We start from the raw sequence: 17,194 nt of genomic DNA on the forward strand, positions 1-17,194 counted from the left end.
TAAGGCCAAGTAACCCTATAAGAACTCCTTTTGAGTTCCCTCATAATGATCTTACCTTCTAAATGCTAGATGTTATGACCAATATGTGGAACTTCATATTGAGTAAAGAGAAGTTTATAATTTCTAATAGTGAGGGTGCCTTTTTCTAGTTTTCTAAGAATTGTCAATAAGAAAGTCTTATGTCAGACCTCAACCAAAAATGAGGTTAACAGTGAAAAAATGGTCATTTTCCACAAACAGCTGCAAATCAGTTGTTCTCAAACCACATAAACCAAACTGCATAACAGTTTATTCAGTTCAGGGGCAAAATTGTCATTTATCTAGAAGCAGCTACAAACCAGCTGTTTTCCAAACGCACAAACCAAACTGTCAACCAGCTTATTCGGACCAGCTGCTCGTCAGCATATTATCAGGATCAGCTGCTTATCAGCAGAAGCTGGATAAGCGGCAGCTGCCCCAAACAGATCCTTAGTCAATTAAATTATTTAAAATATTAGTATTAAACACTGTTGTTTATAAACAACCAGTTATTTTGACAACCTTACATAAATGGTATTTACGGTTGCAAAGTTACTCCCACCTTTTTTTTTCCATATCAGAAGGTTTTTTCTTTCATGTGATTCAAATCAACAAAATCTTATACACTTGATGTGTGAAAAAAAACAACCATCAACGACACAAGAAATTTTTACATGAAAAACCCCAAAAATAAAAAATTTACAGGTCTAACCTAACTGAAGAGATTCACTATAAGCTGATGTTTACAGTGTTTTGTTGTCTTATATATGAGAAAGAGTCATAAATTCTTTTGCTTTACAGCAACGGTGAGCTGAAGAACTTGTTGTATCGAACGAGTGGCGACCGATAAGTGGTGGTCGAAGGCGGCGGAGGTGATCCACGATGGCAGGAGTGGTGTTGGACGTCAGCTCTTTATCAAAGCTTTAAGCTCTTTCTCAAGCCTCAAACTTTCCTCCTCAAGCCTCCAGCTACCTCCTCCTCATGAGAGGGAGGGGGGCCCTATTTATAGAGTTCAATTAATGCAGGAATATGAATCATTTTGATCGGAGGATCCGGAGAGCTTACTTTGATCATATGGCGTTCATGGCGTTCAATGAACGTTTGAATGCCTTAAAAATGTCAGATTTGAGAGACCTTGGGTGGGCTCGTTGGATTCGTCTTGTCGATAAACTCGATTCGACTAGGAATACCCCAGATTCAATGAACGTTGGATTCTTTATGTCGATAAGCCAAATAATGCATACTAAAGAGCACTAGCTCAAGCAAATAATGTCATTTCTATGTTCAGGGGCTATCTAAAATCTTATACAGAGGTAAATATTTACAAGTATCTTGTGTGAATCTAGATGTATATATGATCTCATTCCTTCCTTATATATCATAAATTTAGTTAATAAAAATCTAGTCTTGCATGGAACCCAAGTTAGAATACATGCACTTTTTTAATTCTTCAATATGTCTCGTTTGATCATTTCTGACATTAATTATTTAGGTCAAGCAAGCATGAGTGAAGCTGCATGTCTCATATAAGATAGAAATTTAGCTTAAAAAGACATGACATCAAATGCTAAAAAGTCAATTTGAAGCGTTGCCTATGAAAGAAGTTGAGCTGAAGTCCAGCAATCTTTTACAAGTCATTATCATTTCTAGTTAACAATATGCAGAAATATGAAGGTTGGGGCAACAATGGAAGCAAAACATGAATGGTACTTCACCAATGTTACAAAGTATTCTCTGATGATCAGCATGCATAAGAGAGCTTTTCAGATGGAAAAATGAAGATGCTTCTTGTGTAATTTAATTGTAGCTTTTCTTCAATTGGGGCCAAGTGCTATACTAAGACAAAAACGTACTAGAACGTTTCTAATGCTTCAAATGTCCTATCTATTGCACAGTATTACCCAAATGGTTACATTAAGACTAAATTTAAATACCAAGCATTATTCTTACGTGTTTACATTTCTAGCACCTAAATTTTCATATTTACATGAATACCACTCAATTTTTTAATATTACATCGAAAGTATCAGCGTATCACTATCATTATTTTTTTAAAAGTGAAATAAATCTTTTCATACATATACTTGCGACATCATGGTGTTATAAATATGAAGATCAAGCAATATTGCTATGTGGAAATGTTAAGAGCACCTATTTTGATCATAAATGTTTTCCTATTATTTACCATATTAATTGGTTTACTCGGATCTCAATCATAGGCTTAAAATCTAACATTTACATATATATCACACAATTGGGTTTAACCCTAAACCCAAAGAATGCATGAAACCCCTACCAAGGATAGTAAGATATTGTGTTGCTTCATACCGTACTTCATCACAAGGAGTGGGCGTCAGGGGCAATTTTAAGTGTCGATTTTGAGTGGTATGTTCTGTAAGTTTCCTTATGTGTAGAGAAAAAACTGATGTGAATTCTTTGTAAAATTTTTTTTGGAATTTCATAATGAAATTTCTGGTGGTGTGACTCTGTGCTCGTATTTTTCCACGTAAAATCCATTTTGTATTTTTTGTTGTTGCTTTGATTGTGCTTTTTGTTCGAACTTTGTTCTGATTTTCTCAAAATTAGTATAATCCTGTTGTTTCGCGGTGTGGTTTAGTTTATAATTGATCATAAGCTCGATATAGGTAGGGATTATTCGGGATATATTCCTAACAAGTAATAAGTATAGGATTACGAATGTATTTCTCACATCTTATGAGTTTTAAAGCTCTTGATTTTACCAAACTTTACTGAATGCCGATTGCATCAAATGTACAACTCAAACAAATTTTTTAATATAAAATAAAAATCAATGTTTATACCATATCCAAACAATTATTATATTTATATACAATTTTCAAAAAAGAAAACCAGCAATATTTTAACTACAATTGAAATTAAAAATTATCGGCAAAACAATCATTTTATAATTCTATTGTTTCAAGAAATAAAAAGCACTAACAAATTGCCAATAATTAGAAAATCTAACCAATAAGCATGGGTTAATTCTTAATTAGTTAACTCTTTCGTGAAATGAGAAGAAAATAAGATAAAAAAATTCTTACCAAAATAAGAATTAAAGAAATCAACCAAAATAAAGTAAATATGTGAAGTAATTAAATAAAATCATAATCACACTTATGGTATTGAACCACAAAATTCGAAATTTGTAAGACCAAATAGTTGTTCATGGAATAATTTTGTGCATAGCATAGCATAGGATGAGATGAATATAAGAAACTTTACTGAATGCCGATTGCATCAAATGTACAACTCAAACAAATTTTTAGTTACACTATATGTGTCATATGAAAAGCCATTCGGTCAAAACACAATAAAATCCGGGTCACAAACTCAAGAATAAAGGATGTAATTAAATAAAATCCTAATCACACGTATGGTATTGAACCACAAAATTTGTAAGACCAAATAGTTGTTCATCAAAATCAGTCAGATATTAATTATTAGAATAATAAATAAGCCTGTGGATAGCATAGGATGACATGAATATATGTAAATAATAAGTCCTCACCTCACATATTCACATTTTGATGGGAAGAGATTGATTTGGAATGAAACCAATTAATTAAAATGGACGCTAGGAATGTGTGCAATCTTGTGCCAACCAGAGCCTGAAAATTTTTTATAACGCTTCGTCAACTTTGGATGACAATCTGCGATATCCAGTGAATACAAGGAGGAAGGGAGGTCTGGCAATGATTTGAGGAGTGGAATACTATATAATTGTAGATACCAGAGGGATGAGACAGCCGACAAAGAAGATGGCAGGCACTGTAGGTTATCAAGTCTAGCTAGAGTCAGTGACTCCAAGGAGGAAGGGAGCTCTGGCAATGATTTGAGGAGTGGAATGCTTTCTATTTCTAGTCGGTAGAGGCTAGGTTATTAAGACTATTTATATTCACATAATTCAAGGAGGAAGGGAGGTTTGGCAATGATTTGAGGAGTGGAATGCTTTCTAATTTTAGACGGTTGAGGGATGAGATGGCGGACAAAGAAGATGGCAGGCAGTGTAGGTTATCAAGATTACTTAGTTCCAGTGAATGCAAAGAGGAAGGGAGGTCTGGCAATGATTTGAGGAGTGGAATGTACTCTAATTCTAGAAACTTGAGGGATGAGATGGCCGACAAAGAAGATGGCAGGCACTCTAGGTTATCAAGCTCATGTAGAAACAGTGAATACAAGGAGGAAGGGAGGTCTGGCAATGATTTGAGGAGTGGAATTTTATATAATTCTAGTTGCTTGAGGGATGAGATGGCCGACAAAGAAGTTGGCAGGCACTCTAGGTTATAAAGCCAATATAGCTTCAGTGACGCCAAGGAGGAGGGGAGGCTAGGCAATGATTTGAGGAGCTGAATCTTACATAATTGTAGTTGCTCGAGGGATGAGATGGCCGACAGAGAAGATGGCAGACACTCTATGTTATAAAGAAACCATAGAGTCAGTGACTTCAAGGAGGAAGGGAGGTCTGGAAATGGTTTGAGGAGTGGAATGCATTCTAATTCTAGTCGCTCCAGGGATAAGATGGCCGACAAATCCGTTGGCAGGCACTGCAATGATTTCAGTAATTCAAGATGTAATTCTTCCAGGGAGGCGGGGATGTGTAGAAGCTGCTGGAGCTGAGGAACATCTTCGACGCGTAGAATCTTAAGTGAAGAGAGGCGTTCCAAGGAGGAAGGGATAGACTGCAGGGATTGGGAGAGAGGAGGAAGGGATAGACTGCAGGGATTTGAGGCCTCTAAAGCTCAACTCACGAAGGGATGAGCTAACGTGGGGAAACCACTGTTCCACCTCAATTGGAAAAGAAAGCAGCACATCATTATTACAAATTGTGAGCTTTTCCAAGTAGGCGACACTTACCGTTGGCAACAAGGATGGGTCATCTATAACAACTTCACTGACAATAAGCTGGAATTTCTCAATGCCACTTTCCACTTGTTGCAGTCCACCCAGAGAAATCAGATTGGGGCAACCTTCAATTCTCAATTTTCTCAGTGCTTCAAGTCTAACATCCGCCAGAAAAAGAGATGTGATGTTTGGACACGAACTCACCTCTAATGTTTCAAGGGGAATAGATTTTGAGGTGCCTAGTGCCTCCTTGCTTGCATTTCAAAGCTTTCCATCCAATGCTATCTATCTGCATTTTCTTGAGCTTAGGAGGCAAATAGGGCAACTCCTGCAGATTTGGGCAGTTAACGAGGGAGAGTTCCGTTAAGTAAGGAAAGAAACGGTCAGAAAGAAACAGTCATCTGCTGTTGCTCCTGCTCCTGCTCCATCAAACCAATCCTCAAATACTTGTAATCCCTCCATATTTAGCACCTCCAACGATGGAAACACAGTAACCTTGTCATTCCCATGGAATTTATAATCAAGCCACTTTGCTTTTGGCATGTTACGAAGGTAAAGCGACTTGAGGTGGGGAAGAGTTCAGTTAAGCAAGGAAAGAAACAGGAGCACCCGTTCAGACTGATGTACTCCAGATTGGAGATCAAATCGGCATTGTACATCCATTTTGCAGATCTTGCACCCTCATATGAACCAATGTCCAATCTTTTCAAATTTTTGTATGGTTCAAGATTATCAAGCACATTCACATCTAAGTCAGAATTGACAATGTTCCGCAGGCTTCCAACTCCACTGTCTGATTCATCAACTCCATTGTCTGATTCATCAACAGTTTTGCCCCAATTCAAGAATAAATCTGTGAGTTTTCTCTTCTCAAATAATTTTGCATTGCCAGCCTCTCCAGCATCCTTCACATTTTCCAGAAAATGTACTTTTAATTTGCGCAACTCATTCATATGTTTCAACTCCCCAATTCTATAACCATTCTCATTCTTCACATTAAACTCTTTTAGTTCTTGAAGTGACCTTAATTTCCCAATTCCAGGTACACTCACATCGCCGGGCAATTCCAAGTGACGCAGATTAGAAAGATTACTCACTTTGCCGGGCAAGAAATCATCAGACCAAGATCCATCAGCCACCGTTTTATAGATTATGAACCGCAAATGATAAAAACTGCTTAGAGATCTTGGCATCTGAGTGAGATCTGCAGTAAGATTCAAATATCGAAGATGTCTCAAATTTTTAATAGCCTCAGACGTCTTTTTCTGCCATCGACAGTGTATAAACAATAAACGAATGCTTCTTGATTCCTTAAAAATGTCAGTAAGCATTTCAGTAAAATATTGAACATGTATTTGACTTGTTAAAAAAAGTGAATGTAGGGATTTAACATCTTTGATCATTCTCAACACTTCGAGATTTTCAGTTTCAACAAATAAGTGCCGAATAGTTTTAGGAAGTCTAAAAGATGAAACATTATCTCCCACAAATCTATAACATTCTTCTGAAGAAATAGACTGTGCCAAATCATGTAATAAATCATGCATCTTATAGTATACTCTCTCGTCATCCTGAAACTCGACAAAGAAAGATTTTCTGACCAAATCATCAAAATACCTTCCTCCATTATCTTCCAAAGTCTCTCCTTCAATAGAAGATTCCTGAATGAAACCCAATGCAATCCACATTCGGACTAAATCATCTTTATCAAACTTATGATCTTGTGGGAATATGCCACAAAATGCAAAACAATTTTGTAGAGGTTGTAGAAGCAACGTAAAACTCAATCTTAAAATAGGCAAAATGTTATTGCGACCCGGTTCTGGTTCTACGTTTAGAATATCAGGACTATTTAAAATGTTCATCCAAAAACTCTCGTTCAAGTTAGAATTGAGAACACCACCGATGACCTTCGCTGCCAACGGAGATCCTGAAAGCTTTTTAACTATCAAACTAGCAATGTCTGTTAATTTTTTATGAGCACCAAGGTTCTCTACACCAGCAAATGCATGAGTGTTGAGTAGCTTCAAACACACATCTTCCTTCAAGCCATTTATTATTAATGTTTTCATCTTCTTTTTAATAACCTTTTCAATTGCTGATGCAGCTGTATCCATTCGAGTAGTTATCAAAATCTTACTTCCAAAACTGCCGTTAGCCAGAGGAGAGAGCACATTCTCCCATTTGCTCATATCTTCCTCCCAAATGTCATCCAGAACAAGTACGAACCTTTTGGATTGCACGACAGCTTTAAGACTCTCCTGAACAGCAGCGAGTGACTCCAAACGAGGCCTCTCCTTGTTAAGAAATTCCAATATATCGACAATGACCTTTTTTGCATCAAAGTCGTTGGAAACACAAACCCACATTTTCAGCTCAAATTCTTCTTTCAGATCTTCATAGATGTGTTGTAAGAGTGTTGTCTTGCCCATGCCACCATGACCCACTATGGAGAGAGATATATTTTTGTACAAAGTAGAACTAGCAATATGAGTTGGATCTTCATTTGTTGGCTTCCTCAACCAATGCATGACAAAATCCTTCTCCTCGTCCCGACCGATGAGATCATTTTTAGGCAAGCATCCTGTTTCACGATCTTTGAACAACCGATGCTCCAGCTCCCGCTGCTCCTGCTTTGCGTTTTCAAAGAGATGAAGGAAAGCACTGACCTCAGCTGAAACTTTATCAAGCTTCTTAACAACCTTCTCCAGTCTCTTCAAATTGGGATCCATCTTGAGAGCACGTTTGACAATTTTCTTTAAACAACTCATGGTGGAACGCACCTTTTGCCAAGTTCCTTCTTGAAGCTTCTTGTACTCAAAGTCATCCAGAACATCATCGGCCTCATCGATGGCATCTCGTAGCTGCCATATCCAGCTGTTGAGTGCTGGGTTTCGATCTCTGATCTGTGCTTGGGTGGAAGCAGAGACGACAGCTTCGACCTTAGGGCGGTTTTCTCGCAGCCTTTCGAGCTCCTCCTTCATGCCCGTCTGCCATCTATATTGATCTTGCAGGTAATCAGAGCAAGCGTTGATGATCTTATCTATGATTGGGCCAACAAACCAGTCTGCCATGGAAGAGATAAGGGCTAAGAGGAGAAGAGACGGTGGAAGAGAGGAAGAGAGGAAGGGGGTCAGGAGGACGGAAGAAGGTGGTATTGCGATGAAGGATGAGGATAGTATCTTTGTAAGTTTAGGGTGTGTAGTAGTTGCTTGCTATAATGGATGTGCGTTGGAGGATGGAAAGGAAGGCAATGGATGTGCGTTGGAGGATGAAAAGGAAGGCGTTCAAGAATCTGGGTAACTTGAGTAAAATTTATTGCATAAGAGATACATGCAGTATCTGATTCTTAGTGTTTAGGATGTATTTTAGTGAGTCTCATTTAAAAATTTAAAAAACAAGTCAAAATATATCCTGACTGTAGATCACCAGAATCGGATATCAATATCCGTATGCAATAATTTTTCTAACTTAAAGATGTGATTTCTACAGTATAATAAATTAAAGAGCAGGGTTATAGATTACTAATATTGTTTAATTAAGAAAATATTAATTCAAACAACTACATATAGTTTTTAATTTAATTTTATATTTTTTAATTACTTTCATGAACTAAACAATGATAATTAAGAAAAACTTTAATCAAAATTAATTTTATTTTAATTAACAACTTAATATAGTCATGAGAGCTTTCTTTGATTATATAGTTTTCGATGAACATTTAAGTGTTTTAGCAATGTCGGAATTGAGTGATCATGAACTCGTTGAATTTGTCATATCGAGACGCTCGATTCGACTATGAACTCTGATGATTCAGCATATGTTTAACTTTTTAAATATGTCCAGAAAGCTTCCAAAAGCATTTTAAGTGCTTGATCGGGGTTGATTTGGCTCGGATTGGACAAATTTTGGTATCATTTGGTCTGTCTCGTCGAGCCGATCCATTTGACTATAAGTTTTGCTGAAATTGAAGTTCTGAATAACACTTATTCAAAGTTTGAATATTCTTTACTCAGAAGATTGTGTTATGCCTAGAGATTTATGACATATGATGTAATTTTGTTGATGACATTTCAATACTTATAAGTATTAAAAACTAAATCAATTTTTTTAATAAATTAAAAAAAGAAAATCATATAAATAATTTTAGTTATTTTATAAAGAAAATTGAATTTAAAGATAGATAATATTCAAGCTTAGAATAAAATGAGAAAATTAAAAAAATAAAAAACTTTTAAAGATGACCTTCATCATATTTATTTAAACTAATTTAACGTTTACTAAACCAAACACTTTCCCAAATTTAAGAGCATATGGATTTGATAGCCAAAGACCCCCTTGGAATTATTTATTTATTTATTTGTCCTAATCTATATCTATTAATGTAGTTTTTTTTGTTTATTTATAAAATAATATTTTTATTGAGTTATAAATTGTAAAATATTTAACTAAACTTATAATATTTTTCTTTTATATAGTCATTATGTTAATAATGCTTTTTCATCATCTTTGTCTTTGTTACTTAGCCTATTAGGACATGGATATCACACACCGACAACTTGTCTTCTTCTCTCAATCTTTTTTTTGAGCTAATGGATCGACGCATTAATGAATTATATGATCAAATCATTGAGAATTTTATAAAGATGAAGATCATGGTTGGAGATTTTAAGTGATAATTTAAAAAAGAGATAAAAGATTGCGCTAAATTTGTAAATAGCAATGTTTGAGAGTGCTATGTATCCCCATACCACTCATTTCTATGTATTTACAAATCTACGACATAAACTTCAATTTTCAAATACATACCTATACATCGGAAAGTGTGATTCACTTTTCAAAAGATAAAAGTGATAATTTTGATGATATATGAAAGATTTGGGTGGTAAAAATGCAGCAAAGCAACGTTGATGTAAATACATAGGAATTGGGTCGTATGTATGTGAATGCTCGAAAAAAATGATAGATAACAAGGCGACGTATCAGTGAAAAAATTGATTTCTCAATTCAGAGTTTCAGGCCAAAAAACCCTGAAACAACCAATAAATACAACAAATTCAACATAAAATTAAGTATCAAAATGCCCATTAACTATTCTCATTGCAAAGCAAACAAAAAATTACCAAAAATATAAGAAGAATCATCACTGGTGTCTGAATCATCCATCCAACTCGAAGCCTCGATGAACAACCATTTTTCTCTGGCAATCGCGACCCTGGTCCCAAGCCATTGGTTCCTTGAATGACAAATAACAAATCAAGTTCATTACTTTTTAGGGCTATCGAAAAGCACGTCGCTCGTGAACAGCTCATGTTTAACTAGTTAACAACCCTACATGAAGAAACTTTTATTAGATTGTCCTCGACACCTTTTGACTCGAATTAGTTAAGTAATTAAAGAAATAATATTTTTATATTAATTTCATATGTTATATTTTAAAAATATTAAAACTGTTGTGTGCATTGTAGCCAGCATGAGAGCAGGTAGAAGTCTCACAAGCTGAAACAGAGTTGTTGCCTATGAAGAGGCTCCCACATTTAGCTGCAGGGCATGAGTTGTTGCTTATTCCTTGGGTGACACTCCAATCTGTTACAAGAATGCTGAAAATTTACATGCCACCCAATTCCTATATATTTGCATAAATAACATCTAAACTTTACTTTTTACACTTCTACCATTCAAATTTTTCATATCACATCAAAAATACCACCATATTAACTTTTAAGATGTAAAAGACACGATTTCATGCATAGGTAAAGTGGCATATATGTAAAAATTGAAGTTTAGGTGTTAGAGAAGTTAGCACACGAATTTAGTGGTATGCAAGTAAATATTCCATAAATATATGTATTAACAAAAATTTATGGAAATACAAATTAAGTGATAATATGAATAAATGGAAGTTGAATAGGAAATTAACTGCCATGTGGTGAAGCTGCAGCTGCAAAGGACACAGTTCTTGGCAGTGAGAGCATAGCTGCTGTTAGGGATGCGCAGGTTGCGATCGAGAGACGAGCTAATTATTGATGATGAACATGCTGCCAAAGTGTCACTGAGTTCATTATAATTTACAAATCATTAAGTTGAGAGATAAAAATGCAAAATAAAGTTAACTTATTTAGGGTCTGTGATAAAAAAGGTTGTTAGAAGACCAAAGCCTGTTGTTAAATGCTGATTTGAGGGGAGTTAGAAGACTCGGATTTTATCACACTTAGATTATCAAGATCAACTTGGATGGTTAATATATAAATATGAGTAAAGTTCTGAAGTAGTCTCTGGACTATTACATGAGATCATTTTAGTCCAGAGTCTACAAAAAAGACAAATTAGTCCCCAGTTTTTTTAAATTGGGGCTAAAACTATTTCAGTCTATGTTAGAAGAGTCTACGGACTAAATTGACACTTTATAGGCTATGGGATTAAAATGAACCGATGCAAAGAGTCAAGGAACTGTTTTAATGTTTTTCTCATAAGAATGCAATGAAAATTCTTATCAAGCAGTATGCCTCTATGAAGCTCAGTAATGACTTCATAATAGTATTTACAAGTGTAATTACTTGTAATTAGTTTGATAAGCACAAACACAAAAAAATAAGCTTTGGATGAGATTAGTGCAGTTGTTATAATAGAAATCAATTAAAAACATCAAATGTTGTGGAGTTGTTGAGCACTCCGTTAAAAATAGTGAAACGTCGATGCCATTCTCCAATGATCTAAATCAAAGATGACAAATCTTCTTAGAATCATTCTCGTTGATCCAATTGAAAAAATTGGGATTTATTATTGCTTACAGATTCAAGGAGTCGAGATATGCAAAATGGTATCTTCGGATTATCAATTGGAGCCAATGGCTGCTAATGCCAGACTAAAACTGGCGTCACATATCAATCCATATCTATGTTGGACGATAAGGTCAACTCAAAAGCTCAATTGTGTGGTCATGTTTTAATTGTGAAGGTACAGGTTGGCATATTCATTATTCATGATATGAAAATATTCCTAATAATGACCATAATGCCCTCAAAATTTATAAAAAATCACTCATTGAAATCAGTTAAGAGATTATTTTTTTTTTATCTTTGAAGGCCACTTTGATCTTTTTGAAATTCCTACAAGGGACATCAACATATCAATACTTGTGTTTGTGTTGGAATCTTCAATTTCATCACAATAGTCGCTAAATCAAAAACTACAATGCAATTTTGACCATGGGAATTTCTTGAGATGTTTGGAGCAAGATACACGAATAGCATGTGTTTTGATGCTAATTACGATAGAGGCAAGAGAAAAACACCGAATCAAACAACACACAAAAACCGAGATTTTAAATTTTTTGGTTATTGAATTGTGTCCACTTTAAAGAAAAAAAATTTAAGTGACTTGAGAAAAGTTTTTAAAAGACAAACTTCAAAAGTTCTTGGGAAACAAAAGTTCAAAGAAAATAAAGAAAGAGGAAAAGTTACTTGGGAATCCATTAGGTTACAAAAACATAACACAAAGATGCCTAAAAATTATCTTTATTGGATGAAGATCAACCTATTTGTAATTATTGACGTGATAAGATGAGGGTCCTTAAGACAATTGGACGGGCAAATGTGTAAAGGTTGTTAAGTGATGAGCGAGATGATCCCATTGGCTTGGGGGAAAAAGTTAGGAAGTGGCGGATAAAACAAAAATGAAGTGAAGCACGGCAATTGATGCAGAAAAACTATCACCAAGTAGTTGTTTGGTTGCTTCAATGGTTTCAAGGTGTTGACCATGAAAGGTAGCACATATAAGCTAATCGTAGCAAATGAAAGCAACCAATGATTATGAGCAAGCTAACAAGTTTCGAGGATAATTGAATGACTGAAGCGGGACTCTCGATGGGTGGGGTTCAAACTCGACTAAACTAACAGTCAAGACAAACGAAACAAATGGGTGAAAGCCAAACAAAGCGTGATTGGATTAATGTTAAGAAGCACACAAGTAGGATGAGAATACAGAGTGGAGTCCTCAATCCAGATAGAATATTCATCAATATTACTAGTTAAGTCAATTTTCGTTAAAATTAAGAACGGTTAGGACTAGGATGGCTGCCTAGATAATTCAATTTGAGCTCCAAATTGGCACTAAGAATGAATATGTAAAAAGAGGCTTTACACTTTTGTTCCTTGCTCTGGAAACTGTAGGTTTGAAACAATTAATCGAGCCGAGCATTTCTACTCATATTCCTTACTTTCCTCTGTTAAGGACTTGAAGCTTCAACTGGTAATTGCCTGCAGCAAAAAATTTGGTATAGTAAAAGAAACTTAATGAGATTGTGGCAATATTCAAGAGGTAGAAGGAGAGCAGGTATCAAAAAATTAGTAAGATTTACATACATACCAGTCACTTCCTATGTATTTACATATCTAAGATATAAACTTCAATTTTTACATGCATACCACCATGCCTATGCATGAAAAAGTGTATTTCACTTTATAAGTGGTGGTATTTTTGATGTGATATGAAAGATTTAAGCAGTATAAATGTAAAAAGGTAAAGTTTAGGTCTTAGTGTGTAATTAAATCGGAATTAGGCGGTATGCAAGTAAATTCCCCAAAATTTATTGTGCACTTGCTCCTTTGGTAGTTCTTGTGGCGGATACACCTGAGGCTGTGAAAATTTTTTGCTAAATGGCTCACTCACTAATATGTGCAAGGCTTTATTAAACAAGGATCAATTTGGATGCCTCAAAACCTCAATGACCTTCAAGGAAGAAGATGAGACATTAAAAATTGAAAGAGCTACAACCACACAAATGATAGGAGTTGACGGCCACAACTCAAAAAGGGCTAGTCGCCATGGGCTTAGAGCTTCAACAAAAATTTTTCATCATTTCAGTGAAACACAACTACTAGGCAAATGTAGGCTCCATGCCAGATTTCGGCATTGCTAAACACAAAGTAAAAACATGCATAACTAAAAAATAACACCAATATTACAAGAAAAACTTTCCAACCTTTTTATTGGTCGAAAATTTACAATGATAAGGGGCTCCTAACATATCTCTAAATGAATAATTAAGCATACACATCCATACACTTTCATTAACTTGCACTAGCATGAATCAAGCACCACCATAGGCATCACCCGGCTGTTTAATATATCTTTGGGACTAACAAAGGTAGCTAGGCTATCTATTAAATGTCCAAGTCTATGACATTGTTTAAGGGTATAAAACTAGTCTACAATGGGCACATAACAACAACTATGACAATGCATTGAAGGGTGCAGTCGAGTCAGGCAAACATGTTGTAGTTAGGAGTTTCCTTATTTCCATTTTTGTGCAAATATTGAATAGATTCGTTTAGATCTCCTTAAACATTAATGAAAAAAATAGCGTGAATCTCACTGTCTTTTTATACTTTTGCTTTTAAGCATCATAAGTGTCATTAAGTAATCAGATGAGGTTATTCAATCCGGCAGAAGGACCATTTAGTGCGATTAAGCTCAAACTATCTTATTCCTACTACTTAGCAAGATTTTATAATAAAAAATGAGGTGAAAAATGATAAATTCAAATGATATAAGGATCTGAAGCAAATCCTAAAATGTTAGCTAGCAAATTTGTTGAGAAAATTAGGGCGAAAAAAAACAGTAATCGACATAAATCCAGAAGAACACAGAGATTTAACGAGATTCGGCAAAGATGTCTACGTCCTCGGGAGCAGAGCGGCGAGTTTCTTTCAATATTCAGAAAAGGGATTACAGAATAGAGGGATACTTCATGGGGTTACTAACAGGTCTATTTATAACCCCAGGAGTAAACCTTAGGCACAATATGTAATTACAACATTACCCCTGTACCATACCGCGGGGCTTTGCCCCCGCACCCCAACCCACGTAACTTCCTAATTTGGACAAATTCTTCAGCTCCGCTCCGCTCCGCTTCGATCCAGCGTCTGTCCCGATATGGTATATGAGTCATACCATAACAAATCTCCACCTTGACGAATATCCAGCCTCTTAGGAGAAAAATACCTGGGAGTACACCTGCATCACTGTGGGTTGGGCCACCATGCTTCTCTAGCAACTGCAAACATTCAACAAATCCAAGCAATGCAAGAACTTGTTGATAGTAACTGGCTTGGTCAACATATCAGTTGTATTCTCATCAGTATGAACCTTCTGCAACAGTATCTCCCCAGAAACAATCAACTCTCTGATCTTGTGATTCCTGACATCAATGTGTTTGGTTCTCGCATGGTGTACACCTGGTTCTTAGCCAGATAAATAGCACTCTGACTGTCACAATGCAACTAAACTCCACCTTACTCAACGCTCAGTTTCTTTACTAGCCCAACAAGCCATAAGGCTTCTTTAGCAGCTTCCGCTACTGCATATACTCTGCCTCAGGTGTAGATAATGCCACAAAAGAATAACATATATGCCCTCCACCAAGAGTAAACACATACCCAGTTGTAGACCTTCTGTCATCCAAATCACTTGCATAGTCTGAATCAACATACCCCAGAACTGAAGGATCATTCTTCTGACTGTCAAAAATAATTCTATGTCCTACAGTACCCTTCAGATACCTGAAAATCCACTTGATTGTTTCCCAATGTCGCATTCCAGGTTTAGCCATGTATTTGCAGACTCGACTAACAACATGAGCCAAATTAAGACGAGTACATACCATAGCATACATCAAGCAATCAACTGCACTGGCATATAGAACATTTGCCATGTCTTCCATTTCTGTATCAGACTTAGGACATTGTTCTAAAGAAAGCTTAAAATAATTTGTCAAATGAGTGCTCACAAGCTTTGCATTGCTCATCTCAAACATTTCCAGTACTTTCTTAACATATCCTTGTTGAGATAGACATAATCGTCTTGAGTCTTTGTCTCGATGAATCTCCATTCCAAGAATCTTCTTCGTACGACCCAAGTCTTTCATGTCAAATTCCTGGCTCAATAAAGCTTTCAAACCACGAACATCATTCATATTCTTTGCAGCAATCAGTATATCATCAACATACAGTAACAGAAAAATAATAGAACCATCATCAAGGCTCTTCACATAAACACAACAATCATACTCACATCGCCTGTAGTCAATCTGCATCATGTAGGAGTCAAACCGCTTGTACCATTGTCTTGGAGAGTGTTTCAACCCATACAGCGATTTCTTTAACCTGCAAACCAAATGCTCCTGTCCAAGTTGAGTGAACTCTTTCTGGCTGCTCCATGTAAATTTGCTCTTCCAAATCAACAAGCAAGAAAGCGGTTTTAACATTCATCTGCTCCAAATGCAAATCCCAAATAGCTACTAATGCAAGCACTGTCCTAATTGAAGTATGTCTGACCACAGGAGAAAAGATTTTATAATAATCTATCCCCATCTGCTGTGAAAATCCCTTTGCAACCAGTCGAGTCTTGAACTTTTCCCCTTCTTTTTTTGATACTGCTGGTTTCCTTTTGTAGACCCGTTTGCACCCAATAGCCTTCTTTCCCTCTGGAAGCTGAACTAGCTCCCAAGTGCGATTTTTCTGCAAAAACTTCATCTCCTCAACCATTGCACCCATCCATTTCTCTTTCTCATGCTAGTGATAGCTCCTTGAAAAGTGATTGGATCATCGCTGCTGATGAGAAGTGCACATGAGACTAAGTCTTCATAACCCAATCTGCTAGGAGGCCTTACATTGGTGCGTCTCTGTCTATCTCTGGCTAGATTGTAATTCTGCAGATCATCTGGAATAGAATCACCAGGTGTTGGATTTGAACTTTCACCTCTCTCAGAAGCTACTGGTTGTTGTTCTAAATCCATCTGCACTGCATCTGAACTGGAACTCTTCTATGGCATCTTGTTTTGATTCTGTTGTAACATAAACTGCTCATCAAAAACTGCATCTCTGTTGATCACTATCTTCTTTGCAATCAGATCCCAAAACTTGTATCTTTTTACACCTTTCTTGTGGCCCAGAAAGATGCACTTCTTGGATTTTGCATCAAGTTTGGATCTTTCATCTCTATGTACACGCACATAAGCAGGACATCCAAAAATCCGTAAATGATCAAATTTAACTGGATTACCCGTCCATACCTCTTCTGCGACCTTGTCACCCAATGATGCTCGAGGTGATCTATTGATGAGATAGCATGCCATATTCACAGCCTCTGCCCATAAACTCTTAGGAAGTCCTGCATTCAGTCTCAAGCACATTGACATTTCAGTTAAGGACTTGTTCATCCTTTCTGCCACACCATTCTGCTGTACTGTCTTCCGCACTGAAAAATGTCTCTGAATCCCATGCTCCTCACAGAACTTCTGAAACTACGA

At 36.2% G+C, this 17,194-nt stretch overlaps 2 protein-coding genes and 1 long non-coding RNA gene across 4 annotated transcripts; all 3 read right to left on the reverse strand.

Annotated features, from left to right (window-relative positions):
* Window positions 1-3,899: 3,899 nt before the first annotated feature.
* LOC110037852 (disease resistance protein LAZ5-like) lies at window positions 3,900-5,346 on the reverse strand. Its single transcript, XM_020742581.1, has 3 exons — window positions 5,280-5,346; window positions 4,742-5,123; window positions 3,900-4,707 (listed from the first exon to the last, which is right to left on the reverse strand). The coding sequence occupies exons 1-3, from the start codon at window positions 5,344-5,346 to the stop codon at window positions 3,900-3,902; spliced, it is 1,257 nt and encodes a 418-aa protein (XP_020598240.1).
* A 2-nt stretch (window positions 5,347-5,348) lies between these two features.
* LOC110037853 (disease resistance protein RGA2-like) lies at window positions 5,349-8,129 on the reverse strand. Its single transcript, XM_020742582.1, has one exon. The coding sequence runs from the start codon at window positions 7,956-7,958 to the stop codon at window positions 5,349-5,351; it is 2,610 nt and encodes an 869-aa protein (XP_020598241.1). The 5' UTR covers window positions 7,959-8,129.
* Window positions 8,130-9,971: 1,842 nt separating this feature from the next.
* LOC110037851 lies at window positions 9,972-13,089 on the reverse strand. Of its 2 annotated transcripts, none has more exons than XR_002295369.1 (4): window positions 13,027-13,089; window positions 10,805-10,936; window positions 10,381-10,470; window positions 9,972-10,215 (listed from the first exon to the last, which is right to left on the reverse strand). It is a non-coding gene; the product is annotated as an uncharacterized LOC110037851 (long non-coding RNA). The 2 variants fall into 2 exon arrangements; XR_002295370.1 differs by having other exon boundaries at window positions 10,805-10,922; window positions 13,027-13,080.
* Between the last annotated feature and the right edge of the window lie 4,105 nt (window positions 13,090-17,194).

The sequence above is a fragment of the Phalaenopsis equestris genome, unplaced genomic scaffold (genome assembly GCF_001263595.1).
Source record: "Phalaenopsis equestris unplaced genomic scaffold, ASM126359v1 Scaffold225862, whole genome shotgun sequence".
In the NCBI taxonomy this organism is placed as follows: Eukaryota; Viridiplantae; Streptophyta; class Magnoliopsida; order Asparagales; family Orchidaceae; genus Phalaenopsis; species Phalaenopsis equestris.

What these genes read in the sequence shown, in the direction of transcription:
- LOC110037852 (XM_020742581.1), bottom strand. Translation starts at nt 5,346, where the DNA reads ATGGAGGGATTACAAGTATTTGAGGATTGGTTTGATGGAGCAGGAGCA. An exon ending in AGGAGCAACAGCAGATGACT is followed by an intron (nt 5,124 to 5,279) that starts GTTTCTTTCTGA and finishes AGGAGGCACTAG; the next exon opens with GCACCTCAAAATCTATTCCC. An exon ending in CTGCAGTCTATCCCTTCCTC is followed by an intron (nt 4,708 to 4,741) that starts CTCTCTCCCAAT and finishes TATCCCTTCCTC; the next exon opens with CTTGGAACGCCTCTCTTCAC.
- LOC110037853 (XM_020742582.1), bottom strand. Translation starts at nt 7,958, where the DNA reads ATGGCAGACTGGTTTGTTGGCCCAATCATAGATAAGATCATCAACGCT.